A 23,256-nucleotide genomic window follows, 5' to 3' on the forward strand; every position below is an offset into this window, starting at 1 on the left:
AACTGATGAACTTCATGTTCTCAAAACAGGTTGCAAGAGTGCAAACAGAAAAATATCTGTTAAAGACAACGCATCTGGATAAAGCTCCAGTGATTGTTTTTTGTTAAAAAAAATAAGTCATTTTAAGATGGCAAAAAATAGTTTTAAGGACACAGCACTAATCTATAACAAGAAAAATGATGCAGTTATTACAGTACAGAATGGACACTTGCGCTGTTGCTATTACTTCATCGTTATTATTCCTTAGATATTATGGACATGCAGCCTAGTATTAAAGTGGGATAAGGAACTCTTCCTTTCCTTGTTGTCAGCAGCAGTAGTCCAGACAGCTGCACCACTGATCACAGGGAAACTAGTCTGGAACTGCTCCTAGTCCTGATTGATTAAAAATGTTGGTATGTCGGAGAAAGTTGGGGGAGTCCCAGAAGTAGGCTCAGGAAGTAGGCACTTGCACTGTGCTAAAGGGTTTCTGTGCACTTCTTCTGTCCTAATTAATTTGCAAAATGACATTGTGTTAAGAGCATTCCTGAAGCAAATTAGTTATCGCAGCAGGATCAGATACATTAGTGCATATGCAACTTGGACACATTTTCTAATTAAGCAGTGGGGTGTGTGTGTGTGTGTGTGTGTGTGTTTTAAAAATCTAACTTTAAACCAGGCATACTAAACGTTTTTTCAGATTTATGTGCACAACTGCACACTCAAAGAAACAGAAGACTTCCATTGCTTAGCACATATCCCAATTCAAGAGGAAGACATTAACCTAATCATACAAAGAATATTGAGTCGACATCACTGTTGGCAGGTTCTCCTCAAGTTGGCACAGGTACACAAGAGCAGAGATTTATTGCACTATTCTCCATCAAAGACCAACATAGATCAAAATACAGTTAAAATCCTGACAGTTCAGAGGAAATTTTTTCTCCTAACAGCACAAATACTTGGCCTGCATTGCTCGCCTCTTGGCTGTACATTCCTCACCTGTTCCAGGTGTCTTCAAAGTTCCTGAGGTGGTTGCCGTTTTCGTCCTTGGTGTGGTAATGCCAACCTGAGCTGACATGCCCCGTCTCCAGGAACCTGTCTGTGAAATGACTGTGTTCTTCCTCCCAGAAGTGCTTTTATCAGATTCATCAGACACATCAGAGGGATTCCTTCTCCATTTAGATCCAGGCTCCATCTTTACACCGCTGTCTGAACCTCCATCTGATTTTTTTATTTCATCACCAGACCACAAGGAATTCCGCTCCACTTGGGAATGCTTTTCAGCATCCGTCTGAAGGGAAACAGAAAATCATAAACTTCCACTGCAAACTTTTTCCTTACTCCAGAATCCAAGATCTAATTCTTGAAAAATTCACAGATTCTTAAGGATTACATATTAGGCTGTTTAGTTATTTTTTTATTTGGTGTGCTTTGCAATCATCATCATCATCATCATCATCATCATCCCCAAGCAAACAATGAAACATATTTAAGCAAAATATAATAATAACAAACACTAAATAATCAGACATAAAACAGGATTTATGAAGGTCAGCAATTAAAAGATGCATCTTGGTGCCATACAGCTTCCTCTTCCCTGCATTCCACACAGTACCTTTCGCACTGCAAGGCTTACGCTCACTTCAAATATGTGTTGTGTGAGCTTTTCCTTTGTTCTGCCTTCCTATCTCCTTGCTGGCAATTTGATCTGTGGAGCATGAAGAGGCAGCTTTTTGCAAGACTGAAACGAGTGCTTTATGTTTCAGCCTCACACTAACTTTATTAGCAATCGAGGTGAGAAATTTTTAGAAGTGGAAATGCTTCACAACTCCTGCCGAATAAATTTAAATTTGTGATTACCCAGAATCACACACGCACACACAGCCCAGTTTATTTACTCAACACAATTACATTTCTCTCCTTTTGCTCTATACTTTTTGTTCTTTCTAGCATAATGCTAATTCCAACCCCCCCCTCTCCCCATGGTGACCAAGGGGAGGGACCATTTGCTGGCATATCCTTTATCTGCACTCTTTGTTTCACTTGCACTGGCTTCATGATCCATCTGAAGTGATTTGCAATTCAAATCCCACACATGGAGACTAACACCAATGCCAAAACTAAATGAAAAAGCTGTGAACCTGCTACACATATGCGAACCCAAAAACACAGATGCTGGGAGAATCTGTACCTCTGGGCACTTTTTTCCCCTGCCCTGCCCCTTTATTTCCTATCCTGTATGCATGTGTGTTTCTGCATGCATGTGTATATGTACGTATATATACACACACACACACACACACACCATTTCAAAACACTGAATAATCACTTTTTGTAGGCAGCAGACAAGATCATACAAATTAAAAGTGACTTGCTTTGATTCTTCAACTGTTTGGGTCATATAAGTCTAATGCTATGTCAAAAATGCTTTCCAATTCTCAGGCCATGAAAGTGTAGTGGGGGACATTTTCTACCATTTGGGACGGGGCAAGAGAAAAAAATCACAAACATTCTAGCCACAGTTGTCCAAAGATGCACCTTCCTGGTTCTGCTTGCTACCCCGCCCTCCCCTGGAACAGAAGTAAGAGTTCCTCATAGAAAACAATTGTGGAAACCCAGATTGTAGTGTACGTATGACTGGGCAGCAGCACACCTCTCCTCCACCAAGCCAAAAACTGAATGCTCTTTCTAACTGTAGAGTGACCATATGACAGGAAAAACCTGGATTTGACAGGATTTTTGGTAACAAATCTGGAAAGGGGGTAATTATGAAATTTGAAGAAAAATCCGGATTTTTTCCATCCTCCCCACACAAAGGGCAGCTCGACTTTAATGGGAATTAACAAAAATGCTTACAGCTCTGTCATTTTTGAAGATAAAGAGATGAAACTTGGCACCATAAGTAGGGATTTAGCCATGCCAAGTTTGAATCAGATCTGTTCATCTGTTGATTTTTAGGAATTTTTTAAAGTTTGAGATTTTAAAATACATATTTTTTAAAAATCGCTGGAGCCATATCCTTCCTCAGGTTGTCAACGCTCCTCTTTGGGGTCTTGCACTTTGAGCAATTTCAGCTCTTGGCATCAAGGGGATATACAGTTTTTAGCTAAGAAGTGCTGGGCGAATAGGGCATCTTTCCTGTTCTTCTTCGTGGTCTCTGTGCATCACACATATGGGCTCTGCGCCTGCGCAGGGCCAGGTTGGAAACTTCTCAAGCTGAAATCTTTTTAGGCGGGAACCCCTCCTCCACCGTCCACTGAGCATGCTCAGGGGTTCCCGCCTAATCCCCTCAGTTCTCTTCAACCGCCTGTGGGCTAACAGCGTTTGGAAACTTCTCTGTGGTATAGTGCGTTCTTATTATACCAGAGCTGAAAAATCTATTTTTCCTTCTTTTTCTTACTTCTACAGTTTTCTATTTTTTCCTATCCAAAAAATAAATAAAAAATATTTGTTTGTTTTGTCTTGTCTTGGTGCCTATGGCACACCAAGGCCTGTTTAAGAAGTGTTCCAACTGCGGACAGAAGATTTCGCAAACGGATGGGCATTCCTTCTGCCTGCTCTGCTTGGGGGAGACTCATGTCGTGGAGTCCTGTGCTTTTTGCCTGAAGTTCTCAAGGCAAGCACGTAAAAACCATGCAGATCGCCTTCGGGCTATTCTCTGGGAAAAGGCTTTGGAGGCAGTAGATAAACCAAGACCGGCTCGCGTTTCTACATCTCCACACAAGATGGAGTCTATGCCCCAAAATCCTCCAAGGAGTGAAGCCTTAGCGGTTCCCCCTCCTCCTCTCAGTCCGCAAAAAAGGTGGCAAAGAAGATCTCTAAGAGAGTGAGAGAGCACTCTGAGGCTGAAAACCCTCAGAGAAAAAAGAGCAAATTGAAGGGCAAAGATGGAAAGAAAAAAACATCGAAATCGATCTCGTCGGTACCGAGGAGCCCGGTACCGAGTACTTCGATACCGAGGCGTGAGACGGGGCATAAAAGCCCGATATCGAGTCTGGCTTTACAGAGACCCCCCTCGCAAGCGATAAGCCCGATACCGAGGCTTTCGCTACTGACGCCTTTCTCAATACCGAGACAGACGACTCCATCCTCACCGCCGGTACTGAACCCTCCACCGCCGGTTACTAATTCACCAGTCCCGTCGCCGCTCCATATTGTTACGGTCCTGATGGAAGAACCCAGTGTGAGGGCATCAATTTCTGAAGGTGAAATCAGAGGTTCCTCGTTGGATAACACCGTAGCGGATCAAATACCTGTTTCCCCTTGGTACCGAGCAGAACCCATCAATACCGACGGACGTCGGTACCGACAGCAACTATACGTCGATACCGAAGGCTTTCGATACCGACAAACACCTCCGTATGGTTACAGCCGTGATGGTTCACCGGCTTCAGTTCATTCAAATTGACAATATGTCGCGTATAACGAAAGATCAAGGTCCCCACCGAGGGGTCGGGACCATTACGCCGATTGGTACCCTCCACAATTTCCTCCACGTTACTATGAGGATTGGAGACATAGAGGGCACCAAGAATACTACTATCCGGAACGCCACTATGACCTGTACCCGCGTTTCCGCCAGCCTCCTTCCAAAACGGTCTCCCGTCCACCACCTCCGGAGGATGTCACAGACATGCCTCCACCTCCTCAACCAGCGGTACCGAGGCGCACGTCACGACTGACGCAAGCGACGGTACCGATCACTACGGTACCGACTCAAGTGTCACAACCACGTCCGAGCCTGGACCTGATGCCACGCGTTTTGGACGTCTTATCGGAGGAGGACTACCAGTCTGATTCCTCCCGAGAAGCTTCACCGGTACCATCCATTCCCTCCCCTGATGACATTGTAGGGACTTCGGATGTGGTCTCCCCTTCAGAAGACCTATCGCACTTTGCCGATCAAGTGCAAAGGATGGCGAGATCATTGGGGATTGAAATGTCTCAACCCATTGAAAAATTGAACGACCCAGTTTATGACGACGCATACTGTGAGTCAGCTACTCCAGCAGCTATTCCCTACTTGCCCGTGCTATTACGCACAGCACAACAGTCGTGGAAGCTGCCTGCCTCTATGCCACCAACGTCCAGGAGGCTATATAATACATACAAAATACAGGAAAAGTCTGCTCCTTTTCTTTTTACCCATCCCAAGCCTAACTCCATAATTGTAGAGGCGTCTCAGGGACACACTCATAAGAGGCACAATGCGGCGGTAGATAAAGAAGGTTGTCGGCTCGATGGCATAGGTCGAAGAATTTATTCTTCAACTGCACTGTCATTACGAGTGCATAATTACCAAGCCACCATGGCAAAATATCAACTCTTCTTATGGGAGAAGATGGCATCCCTGTCTGGTTATCTGCCAGATGACCAAAGGGAACTGGCGACCGTCTTTTACACTGAGGCCATGGCACTATCAAGGCAACAGCTTAACACAGCTCGCCACGCGACAGACTGCACCTCAAAAGCCATGGTAGGGTCCATAGCCCTACGAAGACATGCATGGCTAAGGTCAGCAGGTTTGTCTCAGGAGGCACGTTCCCGTATCGAGGCTCTGCCATTTGATGGAACCGGCTATTCCATTCTTCCACCGACGAATCGATGGAGAACATCCAAAAGGCCAAGAATACGGCTAAAAAGATGGGAATTGGGCAGCAGCAACAACAACAAATTCAAAGAGCATTCTGCCCAAGACGCTGGCCTAGGGCTCAACAGTAGTTCCAGCCCAGACAGCAACAGCAATTTCAGGATAGACCTCCTCTGTACCAACCCCAAGGTCAGTACAAGAGGCAACAATTCCCGGGACGCTTCAAGCAAAACAGAGGCAAACCCGACCAGAGTCAAAGACGGCGTCTTTGACTGTCCTAAAAAAATAATTTCCACACCTAAATTTGGCGACATCCTTGCCCCCCTTTATAATAGTTGGACCACCATTACCACCGACAGGTGGGTCCTTAATATCATCTCCAGGGGCTACAAAATTGAGTTTACCACCCTCCCTCCCTTAGGAACCATAAGGTTCTCTCCACCTACAGACACTCTAGTGCAAGAGACATTGTCTCTTTTGGAGAAGGGCGCCATAGAGCGATTACCAACCCATACCCTAAGGTGCGGTTTCTACTCCCGCTAGAGACCTGAACAAGTTCATCAACCCTAAAAAATTCCGGATGAACTCCTTGCAAAGCATCCTACCTTTCCTCTCCCAAGGGGACTGGTTTACTTCCATTGACCTTAAAGATGCTTACTTTCATGTCTCAATTTACCCTGACCATCGCCAATTCCTCCGCTTCATAATAGGGGAAGACATCTTCCAATTTAAGGTGCTTCCTTTTGGTCTTTCTACGGCCCCCCGAGTCTTCACAAAGTGTATGGCACAAGTTTGCGCCTTTCTGAGGACTTGAGGGGTAGAGATTTATCCCTATCTGGATGATTGGCTGATAGTGGCTAGTACGGAGCAGGAAGCTACCCGTAACACCCACCTCACCATCAACCTCCTTAACGAATTAGGCCTGTGCATCAACAAAGAGAAATCAAATTTTCAACCAACTCAAAAAATTAAATTCCTTGGAGCAATTCTGGACTCAACCCGCTCCAGGGCTTTCCTTCCGGAAGATAGAGCTACAGCATTAATTAGACTGGCGCTCAAACTCTTTCACTCCAAGATAATATCTGCCTTCCAGGTGCAAAGACTACTAGGTCTCATGGCAGCGACTGTCAGCGTCGTCCCTTGGGCGCGCTTGCACATGAGACCTCTTCAATTGTGGCTTCTGCGGGAGTATGACAATACAATGGACGCTCATCAAGTGAAATTGTCGCTCCCTACCAAAGTAAAGGACTCTCTCCTTTGGTGGACAGATCTACCCAACATTATACAGGGCCTAGACTTCAGACCTCCATTACCATCACATCATCTGATGACAGACGCCTCCCTTTTGGGCTGGGGAGCCCATTGCGGAGATCTCACAATCCAGGAACGTTGGAGCCCTTCCGACAGGAAGAGGCATATAAACGTCCTAGAACTGATGGCCATTCAAAAAGCACTGTATGCCTTTCAGCAGACCTTGTCAGGACATGTCATCCAGATCCACACAGACAACATGGCTGCTGTTTGGCATATAAACAAACAAGGTGGAACACGGTCTATGGACCTGATTTCCCTAACATTGGACATTTGGCACTGGGCTATCGCCCACGGCATGATTTTATCGGCCATTCATATCGCAGGCCAGGACAATATTCTGGCAGACGACCTCAGCCACTCGTTCGTGGACACGCACGAGTGGCAGATGAAAGACTTAGTTCTCGACACGATCTTTCAGGCGTGGGGACAGCCTGTAATTGACTTATTCGTGTCACCAGAGAATGCCATCTGCAACCAGTTCTGCACGTGGGCGGGTCACGGGACAGCATCTCTAGGAGACGCCTTCGAGAGGACGTGGTCGGAACAGCTCCTGTACCTGTTCCCCCCCATACCACTACTATCCAAGGTGATCCTGAAGTTGCGCACAGACAACGCCAACGCCATATTAGTGGCACCTTGGTGGCCAAGGCAGCCGTGGTTCACTCCGCTACTCAAACTGTCCTCAGCGGAGTTTATCAGGCTGCCCCAATGCAACAATTTGATCTCCAAGGAGAAAGGACTCATTCTCCATCCAGACGTCCGGTCTCTGAACTTGACTGCATGGAGAATCAGGCATCGGTAGATAACCTATCCCTGCCTGTTGACGTATGGAACATTGTTCTAGCAGCCAGGAAACCAGCCACTAGAAAATCATACGTCAAAAAGTGGGAAGCATTTTCTGCTTTTGCCTTCAGCAGAAACGAAAACCTGCTTACAGCACCTTTACCCATTGTACTTTTATTTCTTTTTTCTTTATTTAAAAAAGGACTCAAGTTCTCGTCACTTAGTTTATTTGTCAGCTATTTCTGCCTCTCACCATTGGGTTCAGGGATGTTCAGTCTTCACCCACCCTTTAACCAAACGTTTCATGAAAGGTATGAAGAATACCATCCCACCTATTCGCTCCTTTGTTCCTCAATGGAGCCTTTCCGTGGTGCTCAAAGCACTAGCTGCAAAACCCTTTGAGCCATTAGCAAAGACAGACTTACGTCTATTGACTTTAAAAGTGGCATTCCTCACTGCCATCACGTCTGCTAGACGTGCATCAGAGTTAGCAGCACTACGAATGGACCCACCTTATACGGTATTTCATGCTGACAAGGTGGTCCTTAGACCAGACCCAGCCTTTCTTCCAAAGGTGGTGTCTTCTTTTCACCTTGGCCAGGATATTACTCTGCCAAGTTTTTTTCCATCGCCATCATCTCCCCTTGAGTCGACTCTGCACACCCTGGATGTGAGACGCGCCCTCGCTTTCTACCAGTCCAGAACAGCAACTCTCCGGAGATCCCAAAGACTCTTTGTTTGTTATGGCGGCAAACAAAAGGGACACCAAGCATCTCCGCAGAGAATATCTGCTTGGGTTGTTCAGACTATTAAGTTAGCTTATGAACTCGCTGGCCTCCCATTGGAGGGAAAAGTGCGCTCTCACTCCACAAGAGGAGTGGCCACTTCTACGGCCTTTGAAAAGGGGATCGCGTTACCAGACCTCTGCAAAGCTGCTACCTGGTCGACACCCTTGACATTTACCAGTCACTACCGCCTGGACATCAGGGCGCGCAGGGACTGTGCCTTTGGGCGTGCCGTCTTATCGGCTATTTTATGACTACTCATCCACCAGCTGACACCACCCTCCTCCAGTAAGTCAGCTTGTTAATCGCCCATATGTGTGATGCACAGAGACCACGAAGAAGAAAGACAGGTTGCTTACCTGTAACTGTAGTTCTTCGAGTGGTCATCTGTGCAGTCACACAACCCTCCCACCATCCCCACTATGGTGTCATTAAAATTTTGATCACCTGATGGTTCTCCTCAGTGAGACTGTTTAGGCGGTTTCAGGAACTGAGGGGATTAGGTGGGAACCCCTGAGCATGCTCAGTGGATGGTGGGGGAGGGGTTCCCGCCTAAAAAGATTTCAGCTTGAGAAGTTTCCAACCTGGCCCTGCGCAGGCGCAGAGCCCATATGTGTGACTGTACAGATGACCACTCGTAGAACTACAGTTACAGGTAAGCAACCTGTCTTTTCAGATTCTGTTGGCAGTCGGGCACATGGACCTCAGCAGAGACGAGGCATCCACAGATCAAAATGTGGGAAAGGAGAGGTCAGTCAAAGCAGCCCACAGGGCAAAATAGAATGGGCCAGAGGCCTTTTTCTCAGAGTTCCACATCATGGGTGATGAAGGGTCATCCTTAGAGAAAAACTCTTATGACCATCAGTGAGGTGCCAGTCCAGAGAGATGTCCTGGAGGCAACTAGACAGCCATCTGTCAGGGATGTTTTAAGGTGTATTCCTGCATTGAGCAGGGGGTTAGACTCGATGGCCTTATAGGCCCCTTCCAACTCTACTATTCTATGATTCTATGATTCTATGTTGGTGCGGATATTGGAACCTGGCATGTCATTGCTTTGCTTCGCTACCCCTTCCCTTCCACTTCCCTTTGTTCACTTGTGAGCTAGGCTCTGTCTGCACTGCTGGCATGCAATGCAGAACGTTCGCATATCAGAGAAAAATAGGTAAATTTGTGGCTTTGGCTGGCTGGCATATCTCTTAGAGACAGAGTTAGACTGAAGACACAATTCAAAGATGTCTGCAGCTGAGCCCGGAGAGGCTGGTGTGCCACACAGAGCCTTTCAAGAGCATCTCAGAATCAAGTGTTTGTGCAGGTGTTCGCTGGCTGTAGGCTTTGGCTGGCTTCACTTTCAGGCAGAGTCATAACTCAGAGATGGCTGTAGCTTAGCCCTGAGAGGATGGTGTGCCACACAGAGCCTTTTAAAAGCATCTCAGAGTCCAGTGTTGGCGCAGGCAGAGGCGGCTAGCAGTGGAGTTTGTTTAAAACAAGAGTCACTGGGTGTGACCAAGCTATAAGTTGGCACCCTTCCCTGGCCACAGGTACAAGTGCCCAGCCTGGCTGGACTGTTGGGAGACTTTTACAGAGAGAGGGGGGTGGGGGATTGTTTGAGGCTGGAGGCTGTAGACACTGGTTGGCTGGAATAAGGCAGAGAGAGGCTGAAGGCAATCCAGATGCACGTGTAGCTTGGCCCTGAGAGGCTGGCTTGCCACCCAGAGTGTTTTAAGATTGCATCAGAGGAGGTGGAGGCAGCTGGCAGCGGCTGTTTTTAAAGTAAGTGTCACCAGACATATTGACCAAGCAATAAGCTGCAATAAGCAATACCCCCGGGGGGGGGCACAAGTACACATCCTGGCTGGGCAGTCAGGAGACTTTGGAAGAGAGAGGGAGCCTACACACTTCAACGGATATTTGAAAATCACTGAACCACAATAATGTATTATTATGATTATTCCAGGGAATTGTTGCAGGAGGAAAACTTGTTGATACAGATAGACTATAGTCTTTCAAGAAGCTCTGCTTAAAACTTGATCCACTTGCAGGCATAAGTCAATCATATGATTTAAGATTTCACTTATATAAATTCTTACAGCTAATAGTCACTTATGTGGCTTACAATATTTATTTTAATGTCACTACAATCAGGGGATTCTCCCAAATTAAAAGAGATTAAAATAAATAAAATGTTAGCCTCCCAACTTTTGTAATCTCACTACAAGGTGAGAATAAGACGGCAAGTTTTTTTTAAGGTTAAGTTATTCTTCTTAAAGATACAGATTTAAAAGCACAGATAAAAACTGCAAATTTTTCAACAGAATTTCTGTTGGTCCTTAGTTCACTGCATTAGACTAGGGATCTAATGTGTTTATATAATCAAGCACATTGCAATTCAGAAACTATCACCCATTTCTCAATTCTTGGCAATAGCTCTTTATAAGCAATTCCCAGAGGCTAGTCATGTTAGTCTATTGCAGCAAAAACAACAAAGAGTGTTATGGCATTTTAAAATCTAACATTATTCCAGCATAAGCTTTCACAATCTGATTAAGTGGGTCCACAAAAGCTTATGCCAAAATAAATTTGTTAGACTTGAAGGTGCCACAACATTCCCTGTTGCTTGATAACCAAGAAATATGTAAAGTTACTTTAACTCAAGACAAATTTAAAATTGGCTGGTAGATCCAACACATGAATCAATACAAGACCCCTCATGTTACAGTGAATGGTGGACAGGACACAATCAAGATGAATCTCCTTCTCCAATCAAGACGTATACATCTGGATTGGGACAGTGATCAAGAAGAACTTAACGCCGCTCTGAGGAACGGTATTGCATCTCCATAGAAAGGCACATCACACACTATTTTAGTCCGGCGTATAAGACGACTGGGCATATAAGACGACCCCCAACTTTTGAGAAGATCTTCCTGGGTTAAAAAGTCATCTTATACTGGGCGTATAAGACGACCCCCAACTTTTGAGAAGATTTTCCTGGGTTAAAAAGTAGTCTTATACGCCAGAAAATACAGTACTTGTGTGTGGGGAAAACAGGAGCTGCACATGCAGCATTTTCATTCTTTCATTATAAGGACCTCCTCATATATCGTTAGTTTCAGATGCTGGTGCTAGCCATTTCCAACACACTTGACATTTTTAATACACAACCAGAGGCGAAACTCTTTCATGGAGCCAGAACTATGCACTTCATGGCAACAGAACAAAGAGTAATAAGATTCTTGCATCACAGTACTCAAGGCAATTTAACACTTCACGGCAATTCCATTGTTATATTACAAACTGCTATTAAAATAGTTTTAGGTCCTAGTAAAAAAAAAAGCGGGGGTAGGGGAAGGAAGTGAATAATAACTACATAGAAATATTTCTAAAGCAGCAACTGTTTCAGAGCGTGGACAATTTGTCTTCCATTTGTGGAAACCCCAAAATATTTGGGTTCCCCAAAGCAGTTTTAGACAGAATTAGGATGTACTGACTATAGAACAAAAAGGAAAGCAAAAATTAAAACAAAAGAAAATGCAAATTATTGCAATGCATTTTGGGGACAGAAAATCACTGAATACTTCCAAATTGCATACTGCTCCAAATCTCTTTACTGTGTTTAAATCTGTTGGTTAGGAAAGTTTGATGAAAGCCACCTACAGACATTAAGTATAATTTTCTAGAGAAAAGCTGCCAAAAAATGGACAGCTTGTAAGAACATGCAGCCTTGGAAAATTAGAATACATTTCATTACATTTCCACTGAGAATGTAATAATCTTAAGCTTTTTACGTGAACTTCTTTAAAATTCTGTTCCTTAATGTATAGTACATTTTACATTTCCAGTGTCTATATATAAGGTCTTATCCCTTTTAAAGTTCAGCACCTCAGTGGAAGCCGAGAAGTCACAAATCCCTAACACATAAAAAGATTGTGGTGTCATTCTTAAGGCTGGGTTCACAGAATACAATAACCCACCATGGGTTATTGTGTTGTTTGAATGTAGCACATTTTCTGCAGGGTGGCTTGTTAACCAGTATAGGTTACTTTTCTTATTCAAGCCATCTTGAAAAACCATGGCTTGTTGTTGGGTAGTTCAGGGTGGAAAACGCTTTACCCCCACATATTCATTCACCAGGACTAGAGTCTCTGGTCACTTTTCTCTAACAGCTCAACCCTAATTTCAATCACTCATTTATTTAAACCTCTCTACCAAATTCTACAGTAACTCCAAGTTTGAGTTCAGAATAAAACATGCAATTGGAGAACATGTATGGATAGCAAGGATGTTAACAAATGTTTTATTTGTTCATACGCTAATGTAACCTATTTGCTGTCATCAAAGTAGGCAGGATATAAAAGTCATTAATAAACAAAATATGGTCTCAATTAAACAAACAAAAGAATCACCAAAACACATACCGGCATCGACAATTTATCATTCTAGTCTGGTCATATCTCTAGTAGTCTATTATCTTTAGGACCACTCAGCAAATATCAGAAACCAGAGTTGTTGCTACTGGGCAGCAGAACCATAAATGTTAACTTAGAATTAAAAAACATTGTGTTTAGGATTGCAGCCTTCAAGACCAGCAATGATTTAATTCTGTTTTGGTACAAGCAACAAATGGACAGGCTCACGTGCTTTTGAAGGCAATGAATGCCACTGACACAGTTGTAAGAAGTTTGAAATAGAAAGCAAACTTTACCTGTGAATCCAGATTCTTACGAGAGGATGCAGGTGTGTTAGCATATGAGCTGATGGAGGAGCTTGTGTTAATGTCATCAGTGCTGAGGTTGTCTATGGTGTCACTGATTCCACTGCTGACAGAACTGCTATCATCCCAGCTGAGGAGAGAGAGAGAGAGAAAAAAACACCTTTAAAAAACTCAAATAAGTAATTGCTACAGATATCATGAAGCCAGAGGCTATATAAAGGTGGATTCTAAAATATCAGGATCTCACAGCAATTGTTAATGTAGGCTATTATTAATATTTTCAGATGTAATTGAGGGTTAGCCCAGGATATCTCCTCAAGCGGTTTTTTGAAAAAAAAATCGTATTATTGTTGACGTAACTTTAAGAAGAATTAAGAAGCCGTAGGTTTTTATTGTTATTTTTTTCATAATCCAGAATCATGTTAGCCTAATATAGAAAAGTTACATAAAAGCAGAAAATAAGAGATGAGATGCTGATTTAGAGAAAGATAGGTGATGAAGGTCATACTGGGTTTGAAATTAATTACTCAGAACTCATTATGTCCCTATAGTGTTCTGACATACTCTCACTTCTATGATGTAATAATTATACTGGCTCTGTAATTCTACCACATGCTTTGTTCTGGCTTATTACATTTGCTGTTACAATCCTGTGTGGTAGGCAATTACGATTTTCATTTTACAAGAGAACAGTATTAGAAGCTTTTCCCCTGCCATGTACTGATAGCAGTTATATTCTGGAACTTGAACATGGAATTCTCCAAACCAGCTGTGACTGCCCCCCCTTCGTTTGGCTTCATTTATTTAATTCAAAATTATCTGTGAAGTTACGGTGACCATTTCCTCTATAGCTCAAACGTTTCCTCTATAGCTAAAACCCTTAGCAAAGCTTCACACAATGAGTTAGTCCTAGGGAAAAAACATGAAACCCATATATAAATCATTATGCAGGATTAACAAATGTGTGTGTGTTTGTCGTGCATACACTCAACAAAAATATAGAAGTGTGTGTGTGCAATGCTTTGGATGAAAGTCTGGTTATTTTTTTTCCATTGGATAAGCATTTCTGTGTAGGAAAAGGCATTACAGGTAAAGTGGCTCTTAGGAAACGGAGATGCATAGTTCAGAAAACAGCAAGTAACAGATGAATCAAATCTTTACTCTTTCAAAGTGTAATGTGATCTCATGCATCACCCTCCCCCACCCCCTGAAATGTATTTCTGTGCGAACCATTCCTCTTAAGTGTACCTGACAGGATGATATGCCCTTTCAGCAAGATTCTCAACACCTAGACACGCAGTATTACTTCTAAATTTGGTTGGGGTCTGGGGGAAGAGGGATGAAGCAGGAACTCATTCAGAAGCTGTTAGCTGGCTTCAGTTTCCAGAATTTTAACCAATGAGTGATTGTATCCCTCAACTAGTAAATAATCTCACCAACCTTACACCAAGTGCAAAAACAAGGAGTTTCTATTCAAGACTAGCATCTTCAAACAAGAGGCTCATTTTTTTATCCTTTGAACATTTACGGCTCAGAAAATAACTGCATCCGTAATATAAAAGCTGTAACAGATAAAATGTGAACTGCATTAAATATGAACTACCAAAAGAGAGATTTGGAAGCAAGTATTTAATATTTATAAAGCCTTTAGAGAAGGCCCCAGAGAATTATTAGGGACTGACCCAGCTGTTTGCAATATGTTCTGGGACATATCATATAAGGAACAGCTGGGACAGAAACACTCTAAATATATCCCCCTGGGATTAAGTTTCACCAGTTTCAGTGGAACTCGTGTCAGACTAAGTTTCAGTTCATATGCAGGACTTCCTACCTCCAAATTATAGTTTGGAGATATTGAATGTGTTGTGAGCTTGCAGGCTTCCTCCTTCCCTCTCTCTCTCACACACAAATTCTAGCCATCCCTCTTACACATATATACCCATCCCTTTAACCACTCTTCCACCATATTGTTTCAGCGCTGGCCAGCTGTAAATGTAAGACTTGGGGCCCCAATTAGCACCCACCACGTTTCTTTTCTGTTTTTGTTAATAACATTTTATTGTAGCAAATTTAGTCAACCAGCAATAGATAACATGTTCAATATATTCTGATCAAACAGACCCCACCCACTCCTTTTAACTGAAAAGATTAAGAAGACTCATCCAAAATCCAACATGTGTGCAGACATAACAGCTAACAAGAGTCAAATCACATATGAGAGGTAAAGGGGTGGCGAGAGGAACCCACATAACCCCATGTTCATGTTTAAAGGACTGATTTCTAAAGCAGCAAACTTATTCTTTCTGCTGAGCTAAAAACAAAATACAGGGTCTGTTCAAACAACATGCCAAGCCATAGTTAGGCCGTTAAACTTTTTGCAGTAAATGGTTAGTGCGTGTGTTTAAACCATAGTTGTGTAGCCACCCTGGTTAGGAATGGTTCACAGGACACGCAAAGTCATGGTTCGCACAATACATTAAGCCATAATATTTAGCTCAAAATACTTAACCATTGTGGCATAGCATGTTGTTTGAACAGGGTCAACGTGTTATAATATCACCTATTGAAGAGTAAGGTGGTGGAAAATACAGATAGCAAAACATTTGATAGCCCTAAGAATGCACACAAACACTCTTCTCAATAGTAGAAATTAATTCTGAAATCATATAATCATTGAATAGTAGAGTTGGAAGGGGCCTATAAGGCTATCGAGTCCAAGCCCCTGCTGAATGCAGGAATCCACCTTAAAGCATATATGACAGATGGCTGTCCATTTGCATCCTGAAGGTCTCTAGTGTGGGAGAGCCCACTATCTCCCTAGGTCATTGGTTCCATTGTCGTACCGCTCTAACAGTCAGGAAGTTTTCCTGACGTCCAGCTGGAATCTGGCTTCCTGTAACTTGAACCCATTATTCCGTGTCCTGCACTCTGGGACGATCGAGAAGAGATCCTGAACCTCCTCTGTGTGACGAACTTTCAAGTATTTGAAGAGTGCTATCATGTCTCCCCTCAATCTTCTCTTCTCCAGGCTAAACATGCCCAGTTCTTTCAGTCTCTCCTCACAGGGCTTTGTTTCCAGAACCCTGATCATCATCGCCACCTTCCTCTGAACACCAGCTTGTCTGCATCCTTCTTGAAGTGTGGTGCCCAGAAATGGATGCAATGCTCAAGATGAGGCCTAACCAGTGCGATTTAGAGGGGAACCAGTACCTCACGCGATTTGGAAGTTATACTTCTATTAATGCAGCCCAAAATAGCATTTACTTTTTTTGCGGCCACATTACACTGTTGGCTCATATTCAGCTTGTGATCTACAATAATTCCAAGATCATTCTCATTTGTAGTATTGCTGAGCCAAGTATCCCCCATCTTGTAACTCTGTATTTGGATTCTTTTTCCTCGGTGTAGAGATTGGCATTTATCTCTATTAAATTTCATTCTATTGTTTTCAGCCCAGCGCTCCAGCCTATCAAGATCACGTTGAAGTTTGCTTTTGTCTTCCAGGGTATTAGCTATCCCACCCAAATTTGTATCATCTGCAAATTTGATAAGCATTCCCTGGATAAGTATTTTTAACATATAGTGCATGGTCCATGGTCCCAGAATCTGAATCTCTCACGTCGGCACCACCTTTCTAGCCAGTCATTCACCCAGAGTATTTTTCTTTCCCTTTCTATTCCTCTTCCAAGAACTGGGAGGATGGATGAGAAAACTATCGGATCCCCAAAGTTCTTGAGTTTCCTTCCAAGGGCTTCAAAGTCTGCCATGATTTCATTACATCTATTTTAGTCCACTTCATAGTACATTACATCAATTTTAGAACACTTCATTATATAAACTGTTTTAACTTTTTCTCATGAATTAGTATCTCAATGGTTAAATTCAAGAGAAAAGGCAAAGAAAGGAAAATGTAACAGTCTCCCTAATTATAGCATTCCAGACTCTGTGAGCAATGATAAAATCTCTGTAATTTGGCTGGGGCAATTAATAACTTCTGATGTCAACAAAAATCTGTTCAGGCATAACTTGCAACCCTGTGTACTTCCTTTTATTCACTTGATCAATCAAATGAAATCTACTTTGGATGCTGGAAATTATGTGACTGCTTAGAGGTGTATTAATTTGGCCTCACATTCCATTAATGGAAAGCACAATTCTTAAAAGACTGAAAATAAAGTTGCAATATGATCTGAGAGGTAAGATGTTGTATTTGGAAAGTGAATAAACGAAGTCTCATAAGATAAGTGTTTTAAGTATTCAAATAGCACTAAGCTCAACTAAGCATGCAAATCTTCCCCACTTTCTTCCCCACTCTCTATCCTACAATTTACTCAAAGTTGCAGGTGTGAAGTGAAAGAAGAAAGAACCTAGAGCGGAACCAGTAGAGGCTTAATATGGCATCTCTAAATCTTAACAGGGTATGTCCTGTTTCAGTCCCAAAGACCAAAGTCTATACATTCATGAAAACAGAAAACCTGTAATCCTCAAGAAGGGGATGGATCCAAAAATCCAACATAAGGATATCATGGCCAGATGTACACACCATGCAGCAACCAAGAAGGATATATTTTTACAAGTGTAAAATGTTATAAAGAGAATTTTAGACATACAAATGAGTGTAGCAATCAAAATTAAAAGCAGAGACATGGGCCGGTACATTTTTAATCAAAAGCCTTTAGCCAAGTCACTCACTTAGAACTCCTACCTTTAAGACATTAAAAACTACTGGGTTGGAACCAGACAATCATGTTTAGAGTAGATTCATTGAAATCAATGGGATTTCTAATTAATATTTCGGTAATTTCAATGAGCCTATTCTAAGTATAGCTAAGTATGGATCTATCCTATTATTGCGTTCAATATCATTTCTCTACTTTTGTTCTATTTTAACCCCATCCTTCTTTCAAGTGCTCCTGGCCAACCCATAGAAAATTATCTCATTTTATCCCCACAAAATCTTGTGTGAGAGCTGAAGCTGAAATACATTGATTTCCCAAGCCATCCATTGAGGGCGGTTTTGAAACTAGGTTCCAACAGCCAAATTCAGTGCTCTAACCACTACACTGGCCCTGTTCAGAAAGCGTAAATCAGTATATAGGATGGCTTCTCCCAAGTGTTGAGTAATTTCATTTTACTTTTCCCTCATTTAAAATCCACAGCAAACAACAGCCCTACATGGGCAGCAGGCTATATTCAGGGCAATGCTACATAAGAATTGACAATGATGGGATTGGTATGAATATATCCCTAAAAGTACGATATGCAAACTGTATATTTCTGGTAACATGCTTCAAAGCAGCTCACCAGTGAATAGCTGGCCTCCGTTAAGGTTCTTGAGCTGGCAACTGCTCAAAAGGGTATTGTTTTCTGCCCATAATATCACATTCCTGCCATGCCAAAAAGGCTGTTTACGAAGGTTGCCAAATTCTGCATGCTCCCTGCAGCCAACCACAGGAATTCAGTCTCTTTAGAAAAGCAATATAACAAATCGGATGCTTTTCAAGGGTAGTGTGTGGAATAAACAAACTCTTTTCCCCAAAAAATAAGTGTTACCACTCAGCACAATCCAGCTATTCAAAGCTTTGCAAAAAATAAAATCACTAACAAAGGTACATTTAATATTGTAGAGTCTCTCATTCCAAGAAGTGTCATTATTGCATAGATGGTTTGTCTGAAGTTGTCTATTGGGAATGAGCAAGTTTATTCCCCCACAAGCAGAAATATTCAATGTTTGCTCCATCCCAAGCAAGGCTATTATGCAGGTGCATTTAAGAGGCCTACCGAACTGGAAAGGGGTATGAGATAATTGTGGACCAAGGAAGTTACATCCTAATAGTCTGATTTTGATATGGAACTCTCTGTAGTACAAAAACAAAGGCGATTGAAAAGTAATGCCTTGAGGCACATGTGGCATTTCAACTGGAACCTGATGATTACCCCTTTCTTCCTAAAACGTTTATTCATTTGTTCAGTGGTGATGTCGCACTTCACAGCATAAAAGCGAACTCTTAAATTCTTCTGAGAACAGAAAAGCCACAGAGTCTGTTTAATTGTACTATAAAACAAGAGATTTCCATTGTTTTCCTTTGGGACTCTACCAGATACTGACATCATGGCATAAGGAATTCCAGGAACGACATACAATGATTGCATGGGATTTGAATCAAAACGTTGTATCATCAGTCTACAGAATAAATGAAGGCAAGTTAGTGCATGATGAAAATAAAAATCAGGGTCAGGATGATTTCATCTTTAAAAACGATGCACAGAAAAAAAGTGTTTTTAAAGGTATTGTTGTCCAAAACGTCTGCTTTGTTACATTCCCCTATTTTACTAAAGTGTGTGTTTCATTTTAATTTGAGATCCAGTTTATACTCCGTTAATATAATCTATTTCATAAACGCTGACTTATGTATCAGGGTTTATATCAGGGCTCTTGTTTGGCTATTTCTTGGGTGCAACATTCAGTGGTCTATAATCTCATTTTGTTAATTTGGCAGACTGATTATGTTCCCCTAAACTCCCCATCGGGCATGCAAAAAAGCACACACTGGAGGGCATGATGCAGTGGTGGGACCGATGGTCCACTTGGTTTTTAATCTACAGACATATCCTTCTCAGTTCTACTTCCTTCTCAATCCACATAACACATGTGATAAAGTATAGGCTGTTGCCCATAAAAACATGTGCTACAATCAACCAGTTAATGTCTGAGATTGATTTCAATGGGCTTAAGGATGCTTAACTCTGAACCGGATTCTGGATTTACTTTTTGCTCCTAAAATCTAGTGTTGAGTGTTCATGGAATGTATTTGATGAAGTGTTCATTAAACAATAAATGACAAAAGAAAGCGCTGTGCAAGATTTTAAAATGCTGAGCAGTAACAGGCTCTTTATCATTTCCCCCCTGTGATGAATTAAGCTCCTGATCGCAGCTCATTTATCAGTTCTTGAATAGAAATGCTCCTCCTCTTCTGTGGTTTTAGCCATGCCTTCAGACACTGACCAGATTATAACATTACCTAATTTATATGATCATCTATTATAAAGTATTCTGAAAGATTATAATAGACTTTAATTTCTTGCAAAATTGTGGCATTTATTATATTGATTAAAAAAAATCAGTGCAGTAGGGTATAGTATTTAATGCTCCAAGAATCCTTTGTTAGACAAGTTCATAACATCTTTAAGCATTTCAAACAGAAAGCTATATTGAGGACGCAATCTTCTCAATTGAGGTGTTGGCCCTAACCAACAAAAGAAATATATCAGAGTGAAGTGCAAAGATTTCAGCCAAACCTATCTCCCTCATAGTAGTTGGGTATTGTTTTTACAGTCTTTTTCTTTTCTTTTCTTTTTTACTTCTTAATTCTTGTGCAATTCCTCAGATTGGACTGAATGCCAAGGATGCACTGAAAAATACATAGTGATAGATTCATATTTTGACATGATACAGCCAAAATGATGCACTTTTAGGTAAGAGTTTAAAGGTGGTTATCAAAGTTCTTAAACAATTAATTCAAGGATTTTTTTGGGGGGGGCACCTAATAGGACAAACTTGTAAGAATAATACAATAATAACAAATAACAATAAAATAACACAATTAAAATATGATACTAAGCTAAAAATACAAAACAAAGACAGAGAAACCAGCAAGCTATCACTTCCTTAACATAACCTTTAAATTATGCTTCAGCCCAGCATTAAAAAAACAACTACTAAAATCCAAGCCAACAGCCTAAAACCAAGGATCTAAAACTCATGACTTAAAAGCACTACTGAGCATTACGCCCAAATGAATTTTTTGATGCTTCAAATTCCATCTACATCCTCAAAAATTTTAAAGTTGCACAAAAATAAGGTTCATAATAGCCACATTTATTAGTGCCGAGAAATGTCAGGAAGCAGCGATTCTTATGATCTCAACTGATATATGACTGCAGAAATGTATGCCAGTTATCCAAGTTATCCAAGTACCAATTGGCTCACAGATTTATGTGACTCAGAGGCACACCCACGAGGGTGCAAACACACTGCTCAAATGGACCTTTGGGGTTGTTTGAAAGCAAATGTTTGAGTTGGGAAATAATTGCTGTCAAATGCCCGCCCCACCTGGCTGCTCCTAGCCCCAGAACCTAATGCCTGCAATTGCCTCCTGGTAACTTCCATTACTGCATAGTTTCAAAGTTATATTTTAAATGTATTGCATATGGATAACAGAGCACCTCCAAGTCTGTTAACCATATAGAGACCATTTAAAATATACAACACACACTATATTTATGACAGTGTAAGCCAGGGGTCAGTAGAAAGCTGCTAGCAGGCAGTAGCTGGGACTCAAAACCCAAAAATATTTGTAAACAGTTTCTGGAATTTAGATTAGAGATTCAAATTGGCCTCCCTCATGCATTCCCTGAAGCAATGTGCAGAAACTCAGTAAATGTCCATCAAACAAAGTGGAAAATGAGGGAGGGAAGGAATGGACAAGCATGGGCAAATGTTCCAGATTACTATAGCATAATTGTTCACGCTGTCCACCCTCATCAACCTTTTCACAAAGGGACTGTGATGGGCTACCCAGATCAGATTTTGGCCAGATGTAAGTTCAGTTATACTTGTCTATCTTGAATCTGAACCTGGTTTAGAAAGTTAACTTATTCAGTGAGTTTTTACTATGAATGAACCAATGCAGTTCATTTGCTTCATCACATGTTTGGATGGTACTTTCCTTTGCATCAAATTTATAAGAGCTGCCCTCATTGAAAAATGTGCCCAGCCTTTCTGCTCCTAACAAAAAGTAGAACAACGGCCAATATGTTTTAATAGGTACAAACCAGGCACAGACAAAAGCCTCCTTTTTGGATCCCCCAGAAAAAAATTAAAATTGCCTTTGCCAAACCTGGACCAAAAATATATTACTCCAGGAATGTGGAATCTTTCCTTTCTGATGGAGGCATATCTAGGCTTATTCTAGTTCATAAGATAATGACAAGAGGCCATCATACATCTACCCTGATGCCATCTTCCTAGAGAGAAAATATCTTTTGCTGTTTCATTTCATACAGCATGCAACTGTCTTACCATTCAAATCTCATTCAATATTTTATCATCAAATAACTGCTTCCCTTGCAGGGTATATTTTTCTCAGGTGGAACTAGAGCTTTCATAAAAAGGACCAAGCAGCTAATAAAGTCCTGGCAGAAAGGAGCCTCAAATAGGGATGTGGAAATCAGCAAAATTTGAACATGCTGAGGGTCTCTGAATTACATCTCAAAGCTCATTCCAACTCAAGTCCATATCAGATTCTGAACCTTGGTTTTTCTTTCTTTTCATGCATATTTTCCCAAGTGTATGCATCAATTGTGTGCATATTTGAAATGTACACATCCTTCCCCCATTGATTAAAGTGTATTTGTGCACATCTTTCATGTGCATTTTCATATGCACACATGCTATCGAACACATTTTTGGGGTCCACAAATTACATTGCAAGCTCAGATATACTTCCAACAGCAGATTTCACCTGAGTCTGTGTTTGATCTGGAAGGAGCGAACTGAGTAAATCCTAATCAAAAATGAACTGAAATGAATTTCTCAACACCTTTTGAGATGTCGGTCATAATTCATCATCAGTCCCTCTAGGAGCAAACTCTTGTGGTTAAAAGCCTATCAGTTTGGAAGTGAAATGATGCCACAGGAGATTGCCTACGTTTACAAAAAAATATACATTTTTGCATTTAAAAAGATAAAGATAGTGCTTAGAGCTTCTATGGCTTTCAGAATATTGAAGGAATAGAGCTAAGTAAATATAGAGTAACTCATCCCATTGTATGGATTCAAACTAAATGCCAGGTGGTAACTCCTTTCTTTGCTGCTACCTTTGTGGATATGGGTGTGATGTTGGGGTCAGTGGGTGGGCTATTACTACACTGCTGCTCAATCACAGCTGCACTAAAATCCTGAATTTCTATATTATTTTCTATGAATAGTACTCATTTCCCTCCCCGAGGAGAAAAATGCTGGATTAAAGGAATCAAACATTGAGCCAATTGTGTGAGTTTGTAATTAAATCTATGGTTGAGGGCCATTT

General features: G+C 41.6%; 1 protein-coding gene across 2 annotated transcripts in view; it reads right to left on the minus strand.

Annotated features, from left to right (window-relative positions):
* Positions 1-23,256, minus strand: part of NAV2 (neuron navigator 2) — a 323,173-nt gene that overhangs the window by 58,512 nt on the left and 241,405 nt on the right. For both annotated transcript variants that reach the window (XM_063117361.1, XM_063117362.1), the window contains 2 exons: positions 13,157-13,295; positions 982-1,273 (listed from right to left, as the gene is read on the minus strand). In XM_063117361.1, the coding sequence (XP_062973431.1) occupies positions 982-1,273; positions 13,157-13,295 (431 nt within the window). The remainder of the gene's footprint in view (positions 1-981; positions 1,274-13,156; positions 13,296-23,256) is intronic.

This window comes from Elgaria multicarinata, chromosome 2 (genome assembly GCF_023053635.1).
Source record: "Elgaria multicarinata webbii isolate HBS135686 ecotype San Diego chromosome 2, rElgMul1.1.pri, whole genome shotgun sequence".
In the NCBI taxonomy this organism is placed as follows: Eukaryota; Metazoa; Chordata; class Lepidosauria; order Squamata; family Anguidae; genus Elgaria; species Elgaria multicarinata.